Source organism: Gekko japonicus, unplaced genomic scaffold (assembly GCF_001447785.1).
Source record: "Gekko japonicus isolate JY-2015 unplaced genomic scaffold, Gekko_japonicus_V1.1 scaffold2083, whole genome shotgun sequence".
NCBI lineage: Eukaryota > Metazoa > Chordata > Lepidosauria > Squamata > Gekkonidae > Gekko > Gekko japonicus.
In genome coordinates, this window is record NW_015169845.1 from 210,084 (window position 1) to 235,548 (window position 25,465).

The window sequence follows — 25,465 nt, forward strand, 5'->3', positions numbered from 1 at the left end:
GTGTGGTAATTTGTGTAATCACAAAGGGAATGAAGAAGTGATGTGTGTGTGTGGGAGAAATCTCTGAAAACCAGGGTGCGGTTTGTGAGAAAGATTTTTTAAAAAAACAAATGCAAATACCCCTTTTGACGCCCCCCCTCTTTCTCCCTGACAGATCGGCAAAATGATGTGTGTGTTTGTCATTGGAACATTCCCTCCCCCTGGGGGAAGAGAGATGATGGCGGTGAAGACAGTTCAGGTAGAGGATGGACTGGGGGAAATGACTGCTGGTGGCTTAAAATGCAATAAAAAAGAAATTGGGGGGGGATATAGTGATGGAGCACACTCTTTATTTTCTCTTCCCTTCTAGGCGCCGCCGTTCTCCTTCGAAGAGGTGGCCGTGTACTTCACGGAAGAGGAGTGGGCACTCCTTGACGCTGAGCAGAGAGACCTGTACTGGGATGTTATGCAGGAGAATTACGAAAATGTGGCTTCCCTAGGTAAGGAGCTCATTTGCCCTTTGGTTAGTTGTGGCCACGGTACCTCTGAAGCCAGGTAGTGTGTGGCTCACAGTGGCCGTTGCCGAGGCTAGTTGGGGAAAGGGAAGTCGTCTCTGGGTGTGTTGTGGGAAAACCTGGCATTTTAAACGTCAAAACAGGAAGAAATCACTTTTAAAAATTGAGGTTTAATGTTTTTCAGTCCAGTGTGGTGTCTTGGTTAGAGTGGTGGGCTAGGACCTGGGTTCAGATCCTCGCTTGCCAAGAAACACACTGGGTTCAAATCCTCTCCTGCCGAGAAACTCACTGGGCCAGTCGCTTTCTCTTAGTCTAAACTGCCTGATGGGTGCTGCGGACATAAAATGGAGTAACAGGGAACTGTGTATGTAGTTTTTCTGTTTGTTCTAAGATTTCTGATCTTTCCCGCAAACCTGGGGCTTTCCTGAGGTTTGCAAAAAGACCTGTCTTGTCTGTTGATGGCTCCAATATCCAGATTTAACTATCCGCAGAGGAGGCCATCTGAGAATTAGTGATATTGATTATCAGTACAGCCCCCCTTAATTTGAAAATGTGCGAACCGTTTCTCGGCACTGTAAAAGCTAAGGTTGGTCCTAACTCTGGAAGTGAATCATTCGGACATTGGGAAAAATAATATGTTACCATTTTTAATCCGACTGGGTTGATACACACTGTTCTTCCTCCCCACCCCGCTTTTATCTATCGTTTGGGTTTGGCAGAGAGATAAGGACTAGCCATCAGCTTTGTGGTTGGTGGGGGGGTGGGTCAGATTTCCTGTGACTTTGGAGTTCCATAATTGGAACTCCAGATCTGGGTGTTTTTTGGTTATGAAAGGCAACAGTGAAGGATTTCTAAATCGCTACTTGGGGGGACTATTCTCCCCTGCACCTTTTTAGTGCCCAGTTCAGGTTACTTTAAACCCAGTGAAGGGAAAAGACTGATAGAATAGCTGTCTTTTTGCCCTACTGGGAGTTGAGGCAAACTTGACTGTGGGTGGGATTTGCTACCTAGGAAATGGTGCTGAGGGGAAAGTTGGCACCCCCTTCCCCATGCTAAGATCCCAATCTTGCCTGCCCAGTTGCTTCTTAGGGCTATAATCTATATCTTTTGAGTTCCAGTTGCATGTCATTTGTCCCTGAGCGGTGCAAACCTTGGTCTCTAACCCCTACACCACACTAGCTCTGAGGTTTGAATTGGTCCCATGTGGAGAGCTCTCAGCTCATCTACAGGGACTGAAGACATGCTTGAGAGGCATTACAGAAGCGCACCCCATACAGTTTGAGAGGTTGTGTCTGAATTGGTGGTGTCACTGAGGTCATGGGTCACCGACTGAGAGGCGGGGGGGGGAAAGGAGTCATGCAGATTTCTCCTCACTTTGACTAGTACTCGGATTTGCAGAAAACTTAGGGGACCGTGTATTAGCCAGTGGGGATGAATGTCTGTTTCTTGAAGGATTGAAAACAGGTCTGTGTGACACGCCAGGCACACATTGTTCTCAGGATTCTTTTTCCTTTCAGCCTGTTTTTTACATTATTTATATATCCTGCCTTTCTCCCCAGCGGGAATCCAGAGTGGCTTACATCATTCTCCTCTGTCTGGTGTAGTGGAGCCAGTCTGGTGTAGTGGTGAAGTGCGTGGACTCTAATCCGGGAGAACCGGGTTTGATTTCCCAGTCCTCCCCTTGCAGCTGCCGGATGACCTTGGGCAAGCCATAGTTCTGACAAGAGCTGTCCTTGAAAGGGCAATTCTGGAAAGAGCTCTCTCAGCCCCACCCACCTCACAGGGTGTCTGTTGTGGGGAGGGGAAGGGAAAGGAGTTTGTAAGCCGCTCTGAGACTCCGAGTGAAGGGCGGGGTATAAATCCAATCTCTTCTTCTTCTTCTTCTTCTTCTTCTCTATTTTATCCTCACAACAACCCTGTGAGATAGGTTAGGCTGAGAGGATGTGACTGGCCCAAAGTCACCCAGGAAGCTTCCATGGGACAGTGGGGATTTGAATCTGAGTCTCCCGGGTTGCAGCCTGACACTTTAATCACTACACTACACTGGCTCTTTTTGCCCACGATCACCCAGCAACCTGCCATGGCAGATTGGGGATTTGAACCGGAATTTTCCAAGTCCCACTCTGACACTCTAACAAGTACACCACACTGTTTCCCTAGCTAGGGTTGCCAGGTTAGGGTTGCTAGTTAGGGTTGCTCCTGGCAACCAGCGTGAGGATGGGGAGGGACTTACCAGGAGCAGGAGGGAGGCCCAGCCGATGTGCAGAGACATGTCTTATGTCACTGCCCGCATGATCCGGAAGTGACATCATCACGCTGGGGACATCAGAGCAACACTCCAGTATTTGGGCAAAAACTCTATGGTATATTTGGCTTCTACCATAGAGTTTTTGCCCAAATACCAGAGCATCACCCTGGCATAAATGGGGAGGGACTTACCAGGAGCAGGAGGGAGGCCCAGCCGATGTGCAGAGACATGTCTTATGTCACTGCCCGCATGATCCGGAAGTGACATCATCACGCTGGGGACATCAGAGCAACACTCCAGTATTTGGGCAAAAACTCTATGGTATATTTGGCTTCTACCATAGAGTTTTTGCCCAAATACCAGAGCATCACCCTGGCATAATGACATCACCTCCGGGTCATGTGGGCTGTGATGTAGACATGTCACTGCATGTCGGCTGGGCCTCCCTCTTTTTCAGGGTAAGTTACCCCCACTGGCTGATGATCAGCGGTGGGGCCTGGCAGCGGGGGACCCCCCACCTCCATTGGGGGGGTCTAGCAACCATATCCCTAGTATACCACCCTGAGCTCATCAGTGGGAGGCCAGGATAAAAATGAGATAGAAATGTACCTCTTTTTTCTTTGAAGGCAGCTGATATTCTCAGGAAGCTAAATTCCCACTTTGAGTTCTTGTATCATAAGCCCAAATCTTGATACCAAATACCTTTTAATTCCAAGGTTTTTCTCTGAGACTTTAACACAGTCTGCAGACTCCCAATGTGCATGCTTGGCCCCATCCTTAGCCAAATCTTAAATTGTTCTGCTTTTAGGTTCCTGAGTAGAGTCTTGTATTCACCCTCATAAGAACGTAAGCACATATGAGAAGCCGTGTTGGATCAGGCCCATCCAGTCCAGCAGTCTGTGTCACACGGTGATCAAAACCCAGGTGCCATCAGGAGGGCCACCAGCAGGGATAGAACTCCAGAAGCCCCTCCCATTGTTGCCCCCCCGAGCACCCAGAATACAGAGCATCACTTGCCCCAGACAGAACGTTCCATCTGTACTTTGTGGCTTGTGGCCACTCATGGACCTCTGCACCAGTATGTTTATCCAACCCCCTCTTGAAGCTGTCTGTGTTGTAACTGCCACCACTTCCTGTGGCAGTGAATTCCAAGTGTTAATCACTCTTTGGGTGAAGAAGTACTTCCATTTATCTGTTCTAACCCGACTGCTCAGCAATTTCATGGACTGCCCACGAGTTCTCGTATTGTGAGAAAGGGAGAAAAGTACTTCTTTCTCTACCTTCTCTATCCCATGCATAATTTTGTAAACCTCAATCATGTCACCCCTCAGTCATCGTTTCTCCAGGCTAAAGAGCCCTAACCTCTTTAACCTTTCTTTATACTCGTTCAGGTATGTTCTTATAGAGAATTGGGTACCAAGGCCCATACTGGCAGGACTTTGTGTGTGTATGTGTATGTGTGTGTGTGCAGAATTTAATATTGGGATTAAATATTAGGTACAAAATGCGTCAGCCTAAGAAACTCTTTACACTTTTTTTAAAAAAATCAAATTTCTAGCTCTGACGATGGCAAAGATAGGCGAAATGGTGTGGATGGAGGATGAGTCACTTCTGTGCTCTGCTTAGATCTTAGGACCCAGTAGAAAGAGAACAGAATAAGCAGGCATACATGCAAATATGCCTAGTTTGCATGGTTTCTACAGGTTGCTGCATTCAAAGCTTAGCGATTAATCCTGGTTGTTTTTTTTACGTGAAAGACATACAAATGAGTGGGGCTGTGGCTCAGTGGTAGAGCGTCTGCTTGGCACACAAAAAGTCCCTGGTTCAGTCCCTGGCATCTCCACTTAAAATAGGAGCGAGCAGTAGATGATGGGAAAGGCCTCCACCTGGAACCCTGAAAAGCAGCTACCTGTCTGAGTAGGCCAGGATAACCTGAATAAGCCAGTGTCGGTGTTGTGTGTTTATGTGTTTTTACTGAATTAGTTTATATATCGTGCTGTCTTTATTATTTTTATTTTTATCATGCTGTTTTAAATGTCTGAATGTTCTCATGCTCACCACCTTGGCGGTGCTAATTGTGTGGAAAGGTGGTCAAAAAAGATTTTAAATACATAAAATGTTTTAGGAGGGGCCATGGCTTAGTGGTAGAGCGTCTGCCTGGCATGTAGAAAGCTCCTGGTTCAATCCCTGGCATCTCCAGTTAAAACGATCAGGTAGAAACCCGTGTGAAAGAGTTCTACCCAAGACCCTGGAGAGTCGCTCCCCGTCTGAGTAGACAGTCCTGACCCTGAAGGACCAGTGGTCTGATTCAGTGTAAGGCAGCTTCATCTGGCTGGCTGCCAATAGCATACCAGATTCGCTTCAAAGTGCTGATGCTCACCTTTAAAGCCCTGAATGGCCAGGGTCCAGCTTACCTAAGGGACCGCCTCTTCCCATATGTTCCCTCAAGAGCACTGCGATCGGGGAATTTCCACCACCTGGAAGTTCCAGACCCCCGAGTCGTGAAGTTTGCCCACACCAAAGCTACGGCGTTTTCGGTGGCGGCTCCTACCTGGTGGAATGAGCTCCCGGAGGAGATCCGGGCTCTGCGTGACCTTGTACAGTTCCGTAGGGCCTGTAAGACGGAGCTCTTCTGCCAGACCTTCAAGTAGGAGTCGCCGCCACCACTATTCCACCACTGAGATTCTATCATCCATCTACCCCATTACGGGGGGGGGGGGTAGATGTCGTCCGGCAGAGATGGGGAGAATATCATTCCTGGTGCTCATGACATTAAAAAAGTCGGCCGCCAATGTGGAATGTGCGCATCCTGGTGATTGTATGTAGATTATTAGAGCACCGATTTTATTATGTATGAAATATTGTTTTACTGTTTTAAATTTTAAATTCGGCATTGCCGCTTGTTAGCCGCCCTGAGCCGCTGGGTAGGGCGGGATATAAATCCCAAAATAAATAAATAAATAAATCTGTGTTCATGTGTTGGTACACAACCAAGCATATGGGTGATGTTTGGGCACCCTTCTTGGAAGGCCTTTATTGAAAGCGACGTTACCCTTGGAAGGGAACACCGGTCACCTTTGGAGGCCCTGCTTCAGTTGCCCCCGCTCTCTGAGGCTAGACAGGCGGTGACCTGAGAAAGGGCCTTCTCGGGCATGGCACCGAAACTCTGGAATTCCAGAGTGTAGTGGTTAAGTGCGCGGATTTTAATCTAGGAGAACCGGGTTTGATTCCCCACTCCTCCACTTGCAGCTGCTGATGTGCCCTTGGGTCAGTCACAAGCTCTGGCACAGCTGTCCTTGAAAAAAAGGGCAGTTTCTGTCAGAGCTCTCTCAGCCCTGCTTACCTCACAGGGTGCCTGTTGTGGGGAGGGGAAGGGAAAGGAGTTTGTAAGCCGCCCTGAGACTCCTTTGGGTAGTGAAGGGCGGGGTATAAATCTAATCTCTTCTTCTTCCCTCCCCTGGGAGATTTGTCTCTCTCCCTCTCTCAGTGTCTCCCGCCAGTGGGTGAAGACTTTTTTGTTTTGTTTGGCATACCCCCAAGAACGGTTATTGGCCATCCTTCCTGGTTCTTGTATTGTTTGTTTACGTGTTTTTATTGAATTATTTCAACGTTTTAAATGTTTTTAACGGTTTGAGGTGGTGGGCTCTCCTTCTTTGGAGGTTTTCAAGGAGAGGCTAGGTGGCCGTCTGACCGCAGCTCTGATTGTTTAGGCAGATCACGAGGGGGGAGGGCAGGAAGGGTTGCCTCAGTGCTTAGTTCTCGTGGCCCTTTCTTACACGCCCAGGGAAATGCCAATCGCCACTTTGGGGTCAGGAAGCAATCCTGGAGGTTTGTTGCCAACTTCTGGGCATCGAACAACAGTCCCTGGGGGTAGGGTGGGGGAGGTGTTTGTGAATTTCTTGCGTTGTGCAGGGGGTTGGACTAGATGACCCTGGAGAGACCTTCCAACTCTATGATTCTAATGCTACAGTGGTTTTAGGTAGGCCGTCTTGTTGACCCTGATCAGGTGGAAAGATGGCACAAAAATGTTTTTAATAAATAAATGATACCATCTTGCTAATGCTTAGGGCTATTTTTGGGCAGGAACGCACAGGAACGGAGTTCCGGCTGGCTCCTGAGTTGGCCACGCCCAGCAGGAACTCATTAGCATAATAGGGCACACCCAACAGCAGAAACTCATTAGGATTGGCTACAATTAAAGGTGTGTGGCCTAACATGCAAAGGTGTTTCTGCTACAAAAAAAGCTCTGGGTTTTGACAACAAACAAGGTAAACAGATTAAGAAGCAAAAGGTGGGTGTGGCTGGATGACCACACTTCTGGTGGCATGGGGGTGTGGCCTAATATGCTAATGTGCTGTGCTGTCAGGGGTGTGAGTGGTTTTAGGTAGGCCGTCTTGTTGACCCTGATCAGGTGGACAGATGGCACAAAAATGTTTTTAATAAATAAATGATACCGTCTTGCTAATGCTGATGGACGAAGCACCGGGGAAGCTCAGCATGAGATGTCCGGATCAAGTGTCGTGTTGCACAGAATCTCTGTTCCTCCCTGCAGCGAATTTTCCACATGCACAGAATCGTGTGCGTGTGTGTGTGTTTAATGCAAAAGTGCTCGAAGATGCGAGCACACGCGGTGCGTCTGGGAAGCTTTAGTTGCACAGCCTAGAGCATGGCCTTCTCCCACTTCAAAAGCTTCAGTTTGCTGGAGCTCCCGAATAAGCTCTTTATATCAGCTCCTGGCACCGAACCTCACTTTTGCGTCAGGGAGACAAACAGTTCTTTTTTCTCAAACACTAGACCAGGGGTAGCTAGGGTGTGTCTAGGGAGGGAAGCTATGCAAACTTGCTGCGGCATCATTGCCTGTGTGCTGATTTATGAAACTGGGTGGGAGCAGCTATTCTTTTTAGTTTCTGGGTTGGAGGGATTTTTTTTTTTAAACTCTGCTTAATTACGATTTTACATTCCCCAAAGTCCTTCACCGCACTGTGGCATAGTGGCTAAGAGCAGCGGACTCTAATCTGGAGAACCGGGTTTGATTCCCCACTCCTCCTCCTCCTCCTCCTCCTTCACAGTAAGCCTGCTGGGTGACCGGGTGTGGCCTATTATGCTAATGAGTTCCTGCTGGGCTTTTTCTACAAAAAGTGCCCTGTGTTTGCTGATTTATGAAACTGGGTGGGAGCAGCTTTTATTTTTAGTTTTTGGGTTGGAGGGATTTTTTAAAAACAACTCTGCTTAATTACGATTTTACATTCCCCAAAGTCCTTCACCACACTGTGGCATAGTGGCTAAGAGCAGCGGACTCTAATCTGGAAAACCGGGTTTGATTCCCCACTCCTCCTCCTCCTCCTCCTCCTTCACAGTAAGCCTGCTGGGTGACCTTTGGCCAGTCACAGTTCTCTCACAACTCTCTCAAGCCCCATTTCCTTCACAAGGTGCCTGTAATGGGGAGAGGAAGGGAAAGGCGATTGTAGGCTGCTTTGAGACTCCTTGAGGTAGAGAAAAGCAGGGTATAAAAACCAGCTCTTCTTCTATACGTTTCTATCCTCCTGACAATCTCTTACAGCACAAAACACCAATCATCAGGTCGTGGGGCAGGGTGTGAATCTTGTAAATATGTTTTCAGATAAATGGACCATTTTAGACCCACAGGCAGTGATCGGCTGCAATAGCAGCCATGGTTTGGGGCAATGTGAACAGGCTTCGAAGAAGCTTTGAGCTTGCTCATGTGACCCTCCTCCTCTCCTTGTATTGTGTGCAGTAACATAATAAGTCCCCACTTTAAGAACATAAGAAGAGCCCTGCCGGATCAGACCAGTGGTCCATCGAGTCCAGCATCCTGTCTCCCACAGTGGCCGTCCAGTTCCTCTGGAGGGCCTACCACAGGGCATGGAGGCCGAGGCCTGCCCCTGAGGCTGCCTTCCGATGGTGGTGAGAGTGTTAGCATGGGCAGTCCGGTTTCCCAGGGTTTGGCAGTGCGGGCACTGCCTCTGTCTGTGGCGTACGGCTACTGCTGCCCATTTGCCCAAGGGGGCATTCCCAAACACCTGTTCACTGACACAATGCAATGGATTTATGCCAGGGATTGACCTCGGGCCTGAAGAGTGCCAGGTATGCGCTCTAACAGTGAGTCACAACACACACACACCCCCCGGAATGATGCACACTGGGCCATGTTGGTTAATTGTTTAGTCTGCTTGTGGGGTGCCTACCTATACGAGTCTAGTCGTACCGCGAAGACCAACGAGATTTCCAGGGCAGAAGCTTTTGAGGGCCAATGCTCCCTTCATATCTGACAAAGCGAACTTTGAGTCTCTCAAGCTTATACTCTGGAAGTCTTGTTGGTCTCTGAGGAGCGACTAGACTCTAATCTTATTCTTCTGAGTGAACTCGGTATCCTTCTGGAAGAAAGACAACAGGAATGTCACACAGGACCCGCCTTCGCCGTGTATCAGTTCACAGGGATTGGCTTTTACATGCAGATCAAACAGTCTGCAAGGGAGAAACCTACCCAGGGCTGTGGTATATTTTCCTGCAAGCCCGGAGTAACCCCTTCCCGGGGAGAAACAAAAACCAGCCAGCAGCTCAGGTTTCCTAGCAGCCCAGGAGAAAGTACATTAAAAAGGGGTAAAAAAAAGATTGGCTGGGAGGAGAAAAACACCAGCTGGACGGGAGAGTTGGGGAGGATGGAAGAAAGCAGGGCTATTTTTGGGCAGGAACGCACAGGAACGGAGTTCCGGCTGGCTCCCGAGTTGGCCACGCCCAGCAGGAACCCATTAGCATAATAGGCCACACCCAACAGCAGGAACTCATTAGGATTGGCTACATTAGGGGTGTGTGGCCTAACATGCAAAGGAGTCCCTGCTACAAAAAAAGGCCCTGGGTGTTGACAACAAACAAGGTAAGCAGAATAAGCAAAAGGTGGGTGGGTGTGGCTGGATAACCACACTTCTGGTGGTAACATGGGGGTATGGCCTAGTATGCTAATGAGCTGTGCTGTCAGGGGTGTGTCCTAATAAGCAAATGAATTTCTGCTGTTGGGTGTGGCCTATTATGCTAATGAGTTCCTGCTGGGCTTTTTCTACAAAAAGAGCCCTGGAAGAAAGGGAGCAACGGGGAGGGGGCAGCAGCGGGCAGCAGCAGCAGCAGCAGCAGCAGCAGCAGCAGCAGCAGCAGCAGCAGCAGCAGCAGCAGCAGCAGCAAATGGACCCTTGGGAGGCTGAGCCTGTGGGGAAACGGAAATAGAAACTTAACATGTACCAGTGGCCTGCGCACAAGTTTCCTCAGTGGGGCAAATAGCTGTTTCCTGGAGCCATTTTAAGTCAGATAAGTAGGACGGGGAGGGGGAGACTTAAGCCTTAGTGTGCTGTGACCCCTGTTTGAATGGACTAGATAGGGATAGGGATTAGAGTCATGGAGGAGAGGTCTATCAGTGGCTCATGGTGACGTGGAGGGGAACCTCCACATTCAGAGGCACTAAGCCTCTGTATCCCTGAGCCGGGAGGCGACATCAGGGGAAGGCCTCTATGTGCGGGCTCACGTTCGGCATGTGCTTCGTCAGCTGCATTGGCTGCCAGTTGAGTACCGGATCTCCTTCAAGGTGTTGGTAATTACCTTCAAAGCCTTATGCGGCCTGGGACCAACATACCTAAGGGACCGCCTCTTCCCATATACACCTCGGAGAGCATTACGCTCTGAGAGTCAACATCTCCTGGCGATCCCTGGCCCAAAGGACCCAAGTCCTGTCTTACCGCTTTAATCTCTTCTGAAATCTTATCTTGAGATTGAAGAAAAGTATTCTGCAACACTGATATTTGCTCAGAGAGATCCTTAATCGATCTTGCCATCGTTAGACGTTAATTAGGGCTCAACAAGCCGGCCGTTTATTTCGCTGCGTTTGCTTGCTGAAATAGAGTGAGTAAACTCTTATCTCTAACCTTCTGGCTTGGCACAGCTGTTGTTTAATGTTTAGCACCTAATTATATGCTAGGCTTGAAGTTGTTTGCAGTTGTTTAAGCTATAAATACCTTAGTGTTTGGAGAGAGCTCGGAGCCAGGCGTCCTGCCGAGTTAACGCATGCGTGCAACCTCCTGCAGTTCAGCGTCTTAACCACTTGAGCCACCGCAGATATATGTCTACATGTTAAAAATTACATTTATTTCTTTAGATTCCAATAAAAGTATTCAAATATAAAAAACATAAAAGCATTATTAGTATTATATCACATCGAGATAATAATATGGGCTCATTAAATGTCAACATCGGCAATCTCCGATCTTCACTTAGGTTTCTTCTTAGCTTTACTTTTCTTCTTCTTTTGCCAGGGGAGATTTACTTTAAAGGTTTTAGGATCTTCTTCAGTTCCGCAGGGCTGGCAAGACGGAGCTGTTCCGCCAGGCCTTTGGCTGAAGCAGCGGGCGTCTACATATGGCCCCCCCAAGGTTGCTGTCCCCCACCCACTGATAACCGGCCATACTTAGCTACATCAGTGGGCCAGATTCTCCCAACGGGAAGCATGACTATTGATTTTATATGTTTTAACATGTTTTAAATGTTATTATATTTATCAAAATGTTGTGACCCGCCCTGAGCCCGTTTCCGGGATAGGTGGGATATAAATGCGAAAAAAAATAAATGTCCTGTTATTGGCCCTCCAGAGGTGCTGGCTGGCCACAATGTGAGACGAGATGCTGGACTAGATGGACCAGTGGTCTGATCCAGCAGGGCTCTTCTTATCCTCCTAGATCCACACACCAGGGAAAAACAACATAGGACTCCCGGTGTACATCTGGTTTGACAGGACCCAGGACAGACCTGTAAATGGTGGAACTCCTAGTTAGACCCTAAACCAGTTTACCTGTGTACTGCTAATCACATTTTTTTGCAATGAAGTCTGAGGAAAACTTACTGAATATATTAAATTGGCTGCTGACCCCAGTTACTACAATCTGTAGATCACCTTAATGTACTTTTCTTTTTTCATTCCGTGGCCTAGCTGTTCCGATACCGAAACCTGAGTTGATCTCCCGGCTGGAGCGAGGGGAAGGGCCATGGATCTCAAATCCCCCGGCTTTAGAGGAGAAGAAGCCGTGGATCCCCAGTCCCCATGTGTCTGAAGAAAAGAAGCCGTGGATCCCAAATCCCTTTCCTTTGGAGGAAAAAAAGATCCCTGTAAATATTTGTGAAGGTGAGAGAAGAGTTATTATGATGGCTTTTTTACAAACCTAAGTCTATGGTTGCCGTTTTTGGTGAAACAAATACCTATAATGACCTTGGAATAATATTGTTAATAATGCTAGCATGTTATAAATCTGCCAAAGGGAACTTTGACTCCCAGATATCTTGTTAGTCTTTGAGGAGCTACTGGACAAATATAGCATGTTATGTTATGATATTAGTACTTGCACTTATACAACACGCTTCAGACATTTCTAATATTTTACATGTACTGTTTTACAAGACCCCTGTAAGGAAGTCAATATAATTATTGCCCCATGCCAGACTTGAGGTGAAGGGGGAAGGCATAGCTTTCTTAAGATCACATTAGGGATGCCAGCCTCCAGGTGGGACCTGGGGATCCCCTGGAATTACAGCTTCAGACTATGGAGATCAGTTTCCCCGGAGAAAATGGATGGTTTGTGGGGTGGACTCTATGACATTGTACCCCACTGAGTTCCGTGTCCTCCCCAGGCCCCATCCTCAAATCTGCAGAAGTTTTCCAACCTGGATCGGGTGACCCTATCCCCCCATCCCCTGCCCGTGAGCAGGAGCGGCCTGGCAACCCTAATGGTAAGAGCAAGGGTCTAGCACCTTCAAGACGAACAAAATTTGTGGCAGGGTATGAGCTTTCATGAAGACGTGAGCCGTGACTCACGAAAGCTCCTCCCGTGCCACAAATTTTGTTAGCCTTTAAAGTGCTACTGGACTCTTGCTCTTTTCTGCTGCTGCAGACAGACTAACACAGCTGCCCATCTTGAACAATAGGGGAACAACGTGAGTCGGGTGGATGAACATACTGAGCTTTGTTTCACATGGGGATGAACAATGACAAGGTTCGGTTTGAGGATTCAAGGAGGAATTAGGTTTGCACTGTATGTTAAGGGAAGATTAGAAGTTTGTGTGGGCAGGAAACATGTAAGCACATGCTTCTGAGATGGCAGGCTTGGTTGTGGGGGGGGGTAAGCTGTGGGAAGGTTCACTAGCTTCCTAGTAGTCCCATGAGCGTGCAGAGAATCCTTAAGGGGAACAGCTTTCTGTGGGGAAACAGCTGGAAGCGACTGGAGAACAAGGACAAATTGAAAGGAGGAATTCCGCATGCAAAGCCAAGCCTCTGTTGAAATGCGTGAGCTGGTCTGCTGAATCCTCAGTTGGAGATTATGCAAATGGTATTAATTTTGCATGCATTCCACTGTTCTTTGTTGTTAAGGGGGAATGGGTTTGTAGGGGTTGTGTGCCGAATGTATAATTTTATGCATAGGCACGGAACCAGTGTAGCAGCTGAACAAATGAACTGCGATCTGGGAGATCTACAGTTCAAATTGTTTATCTGTCGCAGTTTTGCTAGGCAGCCTTAGGCAAGGTACCCTCTCTTAGCTTCAACCCCATAGCTGCAATATGGGGATATAGGCCTACCTTATGGGGCTATTGTAAGTGTCTGCTCTCAGAGGCGTTCATCCCCTTTGTTTCTGCATGGGTCGGTTTTGTCAGTGTGTCTGCCAACTGGGAGCAAGCACGCCCAGAGTAATAACTCATGCAGAGACGCAACAGGAAGCCTCCTCTTGAGGGTGAGGTATCTCTGCATCAGGTGTGGCTGGAAAATTCGGTGCTTGTGCATTTCAAAGGCCTGTGTATTTAATCTGATTCCAGTGGCACCTTTAAGACCAACAAAGTTTTATTTTAGGTATAAGCTTTCAGGTGCACGCACGCACTTCTTCAGAGACATATACATTTCCTGCATGCACACAAAAGAATAGAACTCTGTTAGTCTTTTTTTAAATGTACTTTTTGTTAAGATTATATGAAACTAAAATTTTAGTATATGAAAGTAACATTGAGGAAGACTGGGAGAGAAGGAAACAAAAGAAAAAGAAAAGGATCGGAGGAACATATCCTTTAAGAACTTACAACATTTTCTCCACCACAAAGCCAAATACAATCACTTAATACTAATTCTAAAATTTAAACATAACGACATACTCTAGTATCATAAGCAATACACGAGATCATATATTCTCTATTATTTAAAATTCACCTTACTCATCAAATCCGCAAATCATCAAATAATTTATTTAAATTTGCATGCAGAAAGTCAATAAGGGGCTTCCAACTAACAATAAAAGCAGATGTCTTTTCCTTCATCAAAGAAAAAAGTTTAGCCATTTCCACAGATTCCAGCATCTTTAACCACCATTCTTCTATTCTAGATATTTTTGTAAATTTCCAGTTCTGTGTATAAAGTAACCGGCCGTTGTAATCATCTATACAAAACAAGGCTCCATGCCTATTTCCAAGCCAACTGTTCATCAGTTCTAAAAGAAAAGCTTCTGGCTTAATTTGTATGTTAATTTTTAAAAAACCGTCTGTATTATTGAATGCATTTGTATCCAGAATTTCTTAGCTTTATTACAAGTCCACCACATATGATAAAATGTCCCTTTGTGCCGCTCACATTCCCAACATTTGTTCGAAGTAATTTTATACATTTTAGCTAATTTATCTAGGGGAGACTTTGTTGGTCTTAAAGGTGCCACTTGGCTCAAACTTTAATCTGCTGCTTCAGACCAACACGGCTGCCCACCTATGTATTTAAATCACATTTTTATCCCTCTTTCTCTGTCCGTGGAGCTCATGTCTTCCCTCCTCCCTGTTATCCTCACAACAAGCGTGCTGGGAGAAAGTAGGAACCCCACCCCGGCGTGCGCGTCACCAGGAAGTGACGTTATGAGGCCGGGCACGCTGGAGGGGGAAACTCTATGTTTCCCCCTTGGATGGTCGTGGCCCCGCCCCCAGCGTGCCCGGCGTCATAACGTCACTTCCTGGTGACGTGCGTGCGGTGTGTGCGCGCATAAGATGCCGGACGGGAGTCCCCCGCTTCCGAAGATTTTCAACTTGGCAACCCTAGGAGAAAGTGTCTGGCCCACCCAGTGAACTGCCTGGCCGAGTGGGGGCGTGACCTTTGTCCCCCAGTCCTAGTCCGGCACTGTAACCACTACAAAAGCGTGTTCCCTTTCGTGTTCTTTCAAATGCTGCTTCTAAATCTGGATCTTTAGGATTGGGCAGGTTAGAAATCTAAAATAAAGATGCTCATGGGATTATTTCCAAGAAAGAAAGAAAAAGAAACTTCGATTGTTCTCCTTTCCAGAATCTCTCTTACCCTTTTCCCACCTCTGTTCTCCAGGGATCACGGGGAATAATACTTGTCTGGATTCTCCCTCTATCCCAGCAAGCGAGGTCATAGTGAGGGAGATCAAGGAAGAGAGCCCCGAACAGGAAATCCCCAAACAAACTGAGCCCCAATGGACTTTACTGGGATCGCTCTCAGGGAACGCCGGCTTGAACCCTGAGACCTACGAGACCCGGTGCGGATTGCAGAGGCAGTGGGACGTGCCGCAGGGGAACACATGGCGAGAACCCTCCCGCCACTTGAGGGCGGCAAACTCCAAGAGGAGCATGTTCCACGTGGGGCGAAAGAAGCTGATGTGCCCGGAGTGTGACCGGTGGTTCCACTGCAAATCTGAGTTTTTGCTGCACTGGAGGACTCACACGGGGGAGAAGCCCTACGAATGCCTCGCTTGCGGGAAGAGGTTCATCCAGAGCTCCCACCTGAGTGCCCACCGGCGCATCCACACGGGGGAGAAACCCTATGAGTGCCCCAAGTGTGGGCGGAGCTTCAACCGCCGCTCCACCCTAACCGAGCACCTGCGGATCCATACAGGCGAGAAGCCCTACAAATGCCTTGAGTGCGGGGAGAGCTTCCGATGGAGGCCTTACCTGACCAAGCACCAGAGGGTCCACATGGGGAATGCTGCCTATAAAGGCCTGGACAATGGAGAAGCCATGCTTGAAAACTCATCCCTGGCTGACCATCAGGGAATCCACCCAGGTGAGCAGGTTCTTAATTCAGTAGTAATTCCTGTAATATTCTCTCCCTCCCTCTCTCTCTCTCTCTCTCTCTCTCTCTCTCTCTCACACACACACACACACACACGCATGCAACATTTCTCTCCTCCATTATATCCCCACAACAACCCTGTGAGGTAGGGTAGGCTGAGAGTATGTGCCTGGCCCCAGGTCACCCAGCAAGGCTCTGTAGCAGAGTGGGGATTCGAACCTGGGTCTCCCAGATATAGTCTGACCCTCTCATTCAGTTTCTCAATCAGATTGCAAGATCAGCCCTGCACGGTTGGCCACCTGGATGCACTCAGGGACAACAGAAAAGAAAGTTGAACATGAGAGCAGCATCTCTTCTTGCAATTGTTACTCAGAAAAAGAAGAAGAGATTGGATTTATAATCCGTCCTTCACTAGCTGCTCAGAGCAGCTTCCAATCTCCTTTCCATTCCCCTCCCCACAACAGAGACCCTGTGAGGTAGGTGGGGCTGAGAGAGCTCTTTCGAGGACTGCTCGTGAGAGAACAGCTCTGAAAGAACTTATGACTGACCCAAGGTCACACCAGCAGCTGCATGTGGAGGAGTGGGGAATCAAACCCGGTTCTTCCAGAGTCCATGCTCTTAAGCAGTATACCAAACTGGCTCTTAGACTGACTGCTCTGGGCATGGAGGCTTTTTTTAGCTATTTGAGCAAATAGGCCATTATAATAGAGTGCTCGGACTGAGGAAGCTGGGGTTCAAATCTTTACTGTGCTTGGAAGCTTACTGGGTGATCACTCACTCTCTCACCACCTGACCCAGTTACACAAGGTTGCTGTAATGGGCAGTGGGAGCTGGGAGAGGGACATCCCTCACTAGGGTTTCCAGGTCCCTCCTAGCAACCAGAGGGGGATGTGGGGAACTTACCAGGAGCAGCAGGGAGGCCCATCCAACATACAGCAACATGTCCATATCACTGTCCGTGTGATTAGGAAGTGATGTTATCACATCTGGACATCAGAGGTGATGCCCTGGTATTTGGGCAAAAACTCTATGGTAAATTTGGCTTCTACCATAAGAGTTTTTGTTCAAATATCAGAACATGGCCCCCCTGACGGCCCGAATGTGATGACATCACTCTGGGTCATGTGGGCAGTGACGTAGACATGTTGCTGCATGTCAGATGGATCTCCTTTTGGGGGGTAAGTTCCCCCCTGTCTGCCAGCTGATTGGTGGCGGGGAGGTTGGGCCTGACAGCAGGGGACCCCCACCTCTGGCAGCCTTATCCATCACTGTAAGGAAGATGCAGGGGGCAGGGAAGCATCAAGGGAGAACATTTAAAAGAAAAATAAGGCCTTGTCTTCTTATAGGAAGTTCTGACCATAGAGTTTCTGGTGACTTCTAGAGCTACCCTTTGTCGCTTCTGGGTACCTCTAGAAATCACCGGTAACTCTATAGTCAGAACCTGTAAGCAGAAGAGGCCTTATTTTTCTCCCTTGGTGCAGCAGAGACTGGGATGGTGGAAAATATCCTTTACACAATAGGGAGAATTTAAGAAACTCCCTGAGCTATTAGAGCCATGTAATTTAGTGGGTAGAAGCTCTGACTAGGATGTAGGCGGTCCAAGCTCAAATCCACAGTTTGCTACTGAAATTTGTTGGCTGGTTGACGCTGGGGCAGACCCACATTCTCAGAGCAACATATCTCACAGTAGGTAGATCAAGATGGGTAACCATGTTAGTCTGTCTGTAGCAATAGAAAAGAGCAAGAATCCTGTAGCACCTAAGAACATAAGAGAAGCCAATGTTGGGCAAGGCCAATGGCCCATCCAGTCCAACACTCTGTGTCACACAGTGGCCAAAAATGCCAGGTGCCATCAGGAGGTCCAGCAGTGGGGCCAGAACACTAGAGGCCCTCCCACTGCCCCCCCCCCAGCACCAAGAATACAGAGCATCACTTGCCCCAGACTGAGTGTTCCTATTTATACCTTGTGGCTAATAGCCACATCCTTTATTCACCTTAAAGACCATATTCACCTTAAAGACGAACAAAATTTGTGGCGGGGCATGAGCTTTCGTGAGCTGCTGCTCACGTCTTCAGAGGAAGTGACTGGAAAAAGTGAGCGGTGACTTACAAAAGCGCCTCCCCTGCCACACATTTTGTTAGTCTTTCCGGTGCTACTGGACTCTGGCTCTTTTCTAATACCTCATGGGGTTGTTGTTGTGAGGATAAAAAGGAGGAGAGAACAGTGTAAGCCATTTCGGGTGCCAGTTGGGGGGAAAAGCAGGGTATGACTTTGATTATCTAATTTTGCGTACTGTTCGGCTGGGAAGGATGATCCCTGAGGCTGTTTCTTTATTCGGAATTGCTGCTTCTTTTTAGTCAACAGGCAGTGTTGTCAACTCCAAGCTGGGAAATTCCTGGAGGTCTGGGGGTGGAGCCTAGGGAGGGCGGGGTTTGGGGAGAGGTGGTACCTCAGTGGGGTAGAACACCAGAGAGTCCACCTTCCAAAGTAGCCATTTTTTCCAGCGGAGTTGATCTCTGTCATCTGGAGATCAGGAGATGGCAACCCTAGGCAGAGCAGAGTGAGCTTGCGCACCTCTTTTAGAGCCTGTAATTATATCACATCAACATGATTTTTTTTTTCAAAATGTTCATTTATTTGGCTTGGGGCTACATAGAAACCGGACTTCCAATTTGCAGTATTTTTTGGCTGCATCCTGCAGTGGAATTGCAATCCCAGCATGGTGCAGGAAAGGGCAACCAGAACATCAGAGCATCTGCCCTACAAGAAGAGGCTGAAACATTTATAGCTTTTGGGTTGAGAAAGGGGGGGGGGCTGAGATGCACACAGTTGTAAATGGGATGGGAACAGGAGACAGAGAGAAATAGTCTCTCTTCCTCTCATAATGCTAGAATTTTTTTGTGAATGAGATCAGTCAGCGAAAAGGTTCAGAAGAGAGAGAACATGCAGTTGGCTTGTGGAACTCTCCGCCGCAAGATCTGGCTGTGGCTGTTAGCCTCACATGGCTTTTATAAAAAGGCTAGGCAATGTCACAGAGGTCACATAACCAGTCAGAGGAGATAATGTGGAACTAGACTGATCAGTGGTCTGACTTGGTATACAACTGCTTCATTTGGTCATTGTTTCAAGTAACAATGCCATTTTTCTGGATATATTTGCCAGGCATTCTCTCTATTTGACTCTTTCTCCCCCCCCCCCCCCCCCCCCAAGCAGGCATTGCCTTGGCAGGTGGAAAAGCCGAGGCCGGTCTCCAGAATGCTGGGTCAGTCAATCAGCAGGGGTCCGTGCGTCAACCAGAGCCTTCCGATGGTAAACAAGATTCAGTGGCTCAGCTGCTGGAGAGGCCCATCAAGACGGAAGCAGAGCTGACTCTGGACGGGAACGATGTTACTGACGTCAGCCAGATCAAGATCGTCCAAGTCGAGAAGAAACACGTGTGTCACGAGTGCGGGAAAGCCTTCCAGTACAAGTTCGAGCTAGTGAAGCATCACCGGACCCACACGGGGGAGAAGCCTTTCGAATGCCTGGCCTGCGGGAAGCGCTTTTTCCAGAGCACACACCTCAACGCCCACCTGCGCATCCACACGGGGGAGAAGCCCTACGAGTGCCCCAAGTGTGGGCGGAGCTTCAACCGCCGCTCCACCCTGACCGAGCACCTGAGGATTCACACGGGGGAAAAGCCGTACAAGTGCCTGCAGTGCGGGGAGAGCTTCCGATGGAGGCCATACCTGACCAAGCACCAGAGGGTCCATGTGGGGGACAATGCCTACAAGTACTTTGACAATGGGGAGAGTCTCTACGACAGCTCTGTTTTCCCTGACCCTCCAGAAGGAATCCACCCAGGTGGGGGAAGCAAAATCTGCAAAATTAGGTTCTGAAAAGTTAGGTTTGGTGCTTTGTGGTACTTGACATTGAATAACAATGCTGGGTTAGCAAGAAGTTTGCATCCTGTGTATCAGGGGTCCCCAACGTGGTGCCCACCGACACCTTTCCCGGTGCCTGCAAGGTGTTTTTAGAAAGTGGATAGGGCTAGGTGGGGATTTTGCCCAGCAAGGCTTCTGATTGGCTGCTGGAGATTTGATTGGCTGTGTAGATTTTTTAAAATGTAATTTTGTCGGCAGCTGCCACCACAGCACAAGGAGCTTCACTATGTGACTTAAGGTAAGCTGTGGCAGCCATTTTGTGGCTGGCTTTGCCTCCTGTGGCAGCCATTTTGTAGCCATGCCCACCCAACTGTCAGAATTCCAAAGGTTCCTGCAGGCTCAAAAAAGGTTGAGGGCCCGTGCTGTATGTACTGTACTACCCTGACCTGGATGTCCAAGGCCTGCTTGATCTCATCAGATTTCAAAAGCTAAGCAAGGTCCGCCCTTGGATGGGAGACCACCAAGGAAGTCTAGGGTTGGTCCGCAGAGGCAAGCAATGACAAACCACCTCTGAACAACTCTTGCCCTTGAAAACCCTATAGGGTCACCATGAGTCAGGTGTGCCTTGACTGTTCACTTTACCATATATACTATGCAAATTATTGGTGTAGGTTTGCATGTGTATTCTGCTGCACCATTCACAGGGAAGGACGGAAGGTTAGCCTTCCGTGCCTGGAAATCCTTCAGCACTCTAATCCGCCATCCACTTTTGAGCAGATTTTATCGATTTATTCAGTGATTCAAACTCATTCAATTAATTGACTAAAATATCATCAGTATTTCGACCTACTGATTCTAATACTTATGATACCCAAGAGCCAAGGGCTGGCCTCTCTGTGTGGTTGGATCAGCTGCCGTTATCATGTGAGGTTCTGCAAATCTGGGAGAAAATTGGGAAAGGCTGCGGCTCATTGGCAGAGCATCTGCTTTGCATGCAGAAGGTCCCAGTTTCAATCCCTGGCATCTCCAGTTAAAAGGATCAGGTAGGAGGTGATGTGAAAGACCTCAGCCTGAGACCCTGCGCAACCGCTGCCAGCCAGAGTAGACAGTATTGATTCTGATGGACCCAGGCTCTGATTCAGTAGAAGGCAACTTCATGTTTTCAAAATCTCAGCTCTACCCTAATTCAGGGGGTAACCCTCCCAAAGGCTAATAGCAGCAACTGCATGTGTGTAAATCATCACCGCTCCATGGGCAGAGTTCAAGCAGGGCTTTCGGTTGCCCTGACAACCGAGTGGCTGGCCAGCAGGAGGTGGCAAGGGGCTGAAGTGAGCTAATGAAGAAAGAGGGTGATAGTGGTGTTGGAGCCAGTGGTGTGGGAAGAAAGAATGTGGGGCCTGGAAAGAAAGGGGGAGAGGAAAAATGTGAGTCTACACAGGATCCCTATCTGTATTTACTATTTGTGAAAAATCGGGGGGGGGGATGCTTCAAAACACTCAGGGAGACATACCCAACCCAGTGGGTTTGTAATCTGAATAATTTCACCAGAGAATGAATACAAGAAGAGATTGGATTTATACCCCGCCCTTCCCTCAGAGTCTCAGAGCTGTTTACAATATCCTTCCCCTCCCCACAACAGACACCCTGTGATGGAGGTGGGGCTGAGAGAGCTCTTTCGATGACTGCTCTTGAGAGAACAGCTCTGAGAGAACTTATGACTGACCCAGGGTCACGCCAGCAGCTGCATGTGGAGGAGTGGGGAATCAAACCCGGTACTCCCAGATTAGCGTCTGTGCTCCTGACCACTACAACAAGCTAGCTCTCCAGTGTGGTGTACTGGTTAGAGCATGGGTCCCCAGCGTGGTGCCCATGGCGACTTTAGAGCCTGCCAATGCCTTTTCTAGCGCTTGCCAAGTGTCTTTACAAAGTGGGAGGGGCCATATGGGCCTGTGTCCCAGCAAGGCTTCTGATTGGCTGTGCAGAGTTTTAAAAACATTTTGGCGGCAGCTCTCTCCACAGCACAAGGGATCTTCACTGTGGGACCGAAAGTAAACAGCTGCACAGCCATTTTGTGGCTGGCTCCACCTCCCACAGCAGCCATTTTGTAGCTGCACCCACCACGCTATGTCAGAATTCCAAAGGTGTCTGCAGACTCAAAAAGGCTGAGGACTCTCCTGCATTAGAGTGTCAGACTGTGATCTAGGAGACCCAGGTTGAAATCCTGACTCTGTTGTAGAAGCTTGCTGAGTGACCTTGGGCAAGTCACGCCCAGGGTTGCCAGCCCCCAGGTCTGAGAAGGAGATCCTCCACTTTTGTGGGCTTCTCCCTGCCACAGACCGGTTGGCTGGCGGGGAAAACCCTGCCCCTAAACAGGGACGTTGCTGCGTGACGTCCCCAATGTGATGACACTTCACACAGAAGTGACATCATCGTGCTGGAGGTGCTCTGGGGTTGTTGTTTTTTTGGCAAAACTATGGTTTGAGGGTGAATTTACCACAGAGTTTCACCCAAAAGCCAGAGCATCGCCCTGGGTGACATCACTGCATCACGTGACATCCCCACCCACCCTCAGAAAGGCCCCCCAAATCCCCCCGCTGGATCGACGAGGGGACCTGGCAATCCTAGTCACACCCTCTCAGCCTAACCTACCTCACTAGGTTGTTATGAGGATAACAAGGGGAGGAGAATGGTTTAAGCCATGTTGGGTCCCTGTTGGGGAGCAAGGCTGAGAGGGTTTGTTAAATTAATTTGTTAAGTTAACCTAAAATTCAACTACCTTCCTATCCTCATTTAATATATTTTTTCTGTTTTCACCCTGTCAGAATATCTGGTTTCCACACCTGACATGCTGTCCCATATAGGACCTCAGGGAGAGCCATGGCTACCCAATAGCCAGGGCTCCACGGAGAGGCGGGGCCTTGGAAGCGGTCATGAAGCCGAAGGACCAGTGGAGCCATCCCAGGGTCGACCTGAGGGAGAACCAGAGCCTTCGGACTCACCTCAATGCCTCTCGCCGTCTCACAGTAGCATAGGAGCCAGTGATTCTTGTAAGTCACCCTTTGTTCCACTAAGGTGAAGCTGATGGGCCAGTAGATTCAGGACAGACAAATGGAAGTACCACTTTACACAGAGAGTGATTAAAATGTAGAATTCACTGCCAGGGGATATAGCAATCGCCACAGGAATAAACGGCTTTAAAGGGGGATTAGATAGATTCGTGGAAGATAAGTCTGTCAGTGACTGCTAGCCATGGTGACTGAGAGGAACCTCCACATTCAGAGGAATCCCAGAGCCAGGAGGCAACATCAGGGGAAGGCCTCAGTCTCTATGCCCTGTTGTTGGCCATCCAGAGAAACTGGTTGGCCACTGTATGAGACAGGGTGCTGAACTAGAGGGACCATTGGTCTGATCCAGCAGGGCTCTTCTTATGTTCTTTTGTTATAAAAAGGGATTAGATAGATTCGTGGAAGATAAGTCTGTCAGTGACTGCTAGCCATGGTGACTGAGAGGAACCTCCACATTCAGAGGAATCCCAGAGCCAGGAGGCAACATCAGGGGAAGGCCTCAGTCTCTATGCCCTGTTGTTGGCCATCCAGAGAAACTGGTTGGCCACTGTGTGACTCAAAAATGATGGTCACAGTCACAGAACAGACCGCAAAAAGAAGAAACTGTGAGGTAACTGCGCTAGAAAATATTTCAATAAACAATCACAAAATATATACAAAAATGTGTACAAAAATCATATAAATGCACAAGGCAGTTGAAAATGGTGTGACGATGGTCTCCGGAATGTTCTATCATTTCAATACTATTCTTCTTCCGAAAGTGGATGAAAGCAGTGACTCTTGGTCTGTCATTTCAACAAGTAGGTATCAAAAATTTCATTATTATTCACCGATGTCTCATAACTTAGTTGCAAGAAATTCTCTGAAAGAATGTTCCTAGGGCAAAGTGCTTGTGAGCCAGGATGCTGGACTAGATGGACCGTTGGTCTGATCCAGCAGGCCTCTTCTTATGTTCTTAAGGTGGCGAATCTGTTTGGCACCATGCCACTTGGGACTGTGGGTAGGCATCTGTGCGAATGAATGCATGCTGCTCCTTAACCAAGAAACGGAAATGTTAAAATCTTCATACAGAAAACTAAAATTGTGAGGGAGAAGGGTTCCAGCTAAGGCGCCTCATGACACGCTCATTTTCTGTGTGAGGTGCAAGAAGAGAGGGTACGGAGGGGGTGAGGTTCGTGGTTTCATGCCCTTTGTACTTTCCCTAAGCAAGATGAAGTGCCATGTCTTGGTGTCACCACTCACGCAGACGTGGGCAACGACATGGAAGCGCAGACCAAGAGACTGAGGAGGAGTCTGTGCTAAGAAAGCCCTTTTGCAGAACTGAAAACACACAATTTAACATTACCAATCATTGAAGTGGTTGATCTGTAAAGTTTCTACCACCCAAACACTGTTTGTTGTGAGTCCTTTGCTAGGAAATGAAACACATACACCAGGGGTCTCATGATAAGTCATAAGTACATCCAGTCACACCCTGCATAGTCGTTTGAAGTGTACTGGCATAAATCTGCATGTGATGCACTCTTGTATTACTGGCAGCTGTTCTCCCCTCTCATTTTCCTCTCAGCAAAACATCTCTAACAAGCCCTCTAGTCCCACAAAAAGCAAAACAGAAAAAACTTTGCCTGCCATTTCCTTCCCATACTGATTATTTTTAGAGGGTTCTGGGTGCTTCCTGCAGATTTTGTCTCCACTCTCTTCCTTCTCCTGGTTATTGAGCTGCCTGAGTATCTCAACCACGTTGGCCGAAGGCCTGTTTGGCCCGCAGTTCTTTGTCGTGGCAGCCTTCCTGCACTGAGTGCAGGCAGTGTTGGCAGGAAACTCCTTCCAGCACTGGGCAATGCAGCTCCCACAGTCCAGAAGGACTAAAGGTAAAGGTAAAGGTTCCCTTGCTCGAAAGCCAGTCGAATCCGACTCTAGGGTTGCGGTGCTTATCTCCGTTTCAAAGCCGAAGAGCCAGCGCTGTCCGAAGACATTTCTGTGGTCATGTGGCCGACATGACTAAACACCAAGGTGCACGGAACGCTGTTACCTTCCCACTGAAGTGGTACCTATTTATCTACTTGCAAAATCTTGCTTTCGAACTGCTAGGTTGGCAGGAGCTGGAACTAGTCTGTCTCCTAAACCCAAGCTCCCATTGATTAAAACCCTGTCAACAGGCTGGTGCAGTCAGGGAGTGTGGGTCCTGGGGGCCTGCTCCCCACTTTCCTAAGAACATAAGAGAAGCCACGTTGGATAAGGCCAATGGCCCACCCAGTCCAACACTCTGTGTCATACAGTGGCCAAAACCCAGCTGACATCAGGAGGTCCACCAGTGGGGCCAGAACTCCAGAAGCCCTCCCACTGTTGCCCCCCAAGCATCAAGAATACAGAGCATCACTGCCCCAGACAGAGTGTTCCCTCTATGCCTTGTGACCAAAAGCCACTGACAGACCTCTGCTCCAGATGTTTATCCAGTCCCCTCTTGAAGCTGTCTGTGCTTGTAGCTGCCACCGCTTCCTGCAGCAGTGAATTCCACCTGTTCATTATTCCTGCCTGTTTGCATGCCTCTCTGCCGCCGCCTGTCTATAGCTCCTTCCCCTACCCACTCACACATAACCCACTCTCCCTCATGCACCCTTCCCCCAAGAGCACTGGGTGGTGCATGCATTGGGAGGACTTACAAGTGGGTGGGGTCAGGGAGAGCAGT

At 48.5% G+C, this 25,465-nt stretch overlaps 1 protein-coding gene across 1 annotated transcript in view; it reads left to right on the forward strand.

Annotated features, from left to right (window-relative positions):
- LOC107115588 (zinc finger protein 420-like) overlaps nucleotides 1-22,592 on the forward strand; it is a gene marked incomplete at its 3' end in the record, with an annotated part of 51,825 nt that extends 29,233 nt beyond the window's left edge. Inside the window, exons 8-12 of the mRNA XM_015417330.1 lie at nucleotides 155-238; nucleotides 350-479; nucleotides 15,134-15,762; nucleotides 19,361-19,691; nucleotides 22,534-22,592. Coding sequence (XP_015272816.1) covers nucleotides 155-238; nucleotides 350-479; nucleotides 15,134-15,762; nucleotides 19,361-19,691; nucleotides 22,534-22,592 — 1,233 coding nt within the window. The remainder of the gene's footprint in view (nucleotides 1-154; nucleotides 239-349; nucleotides 480-15,133; nucleotides 15,763-19,360; nucleotides 19,692-22,533) is intronic.
- Nucleotides 22,593-25,465: the final 2,873 nt, after the last annotated feature.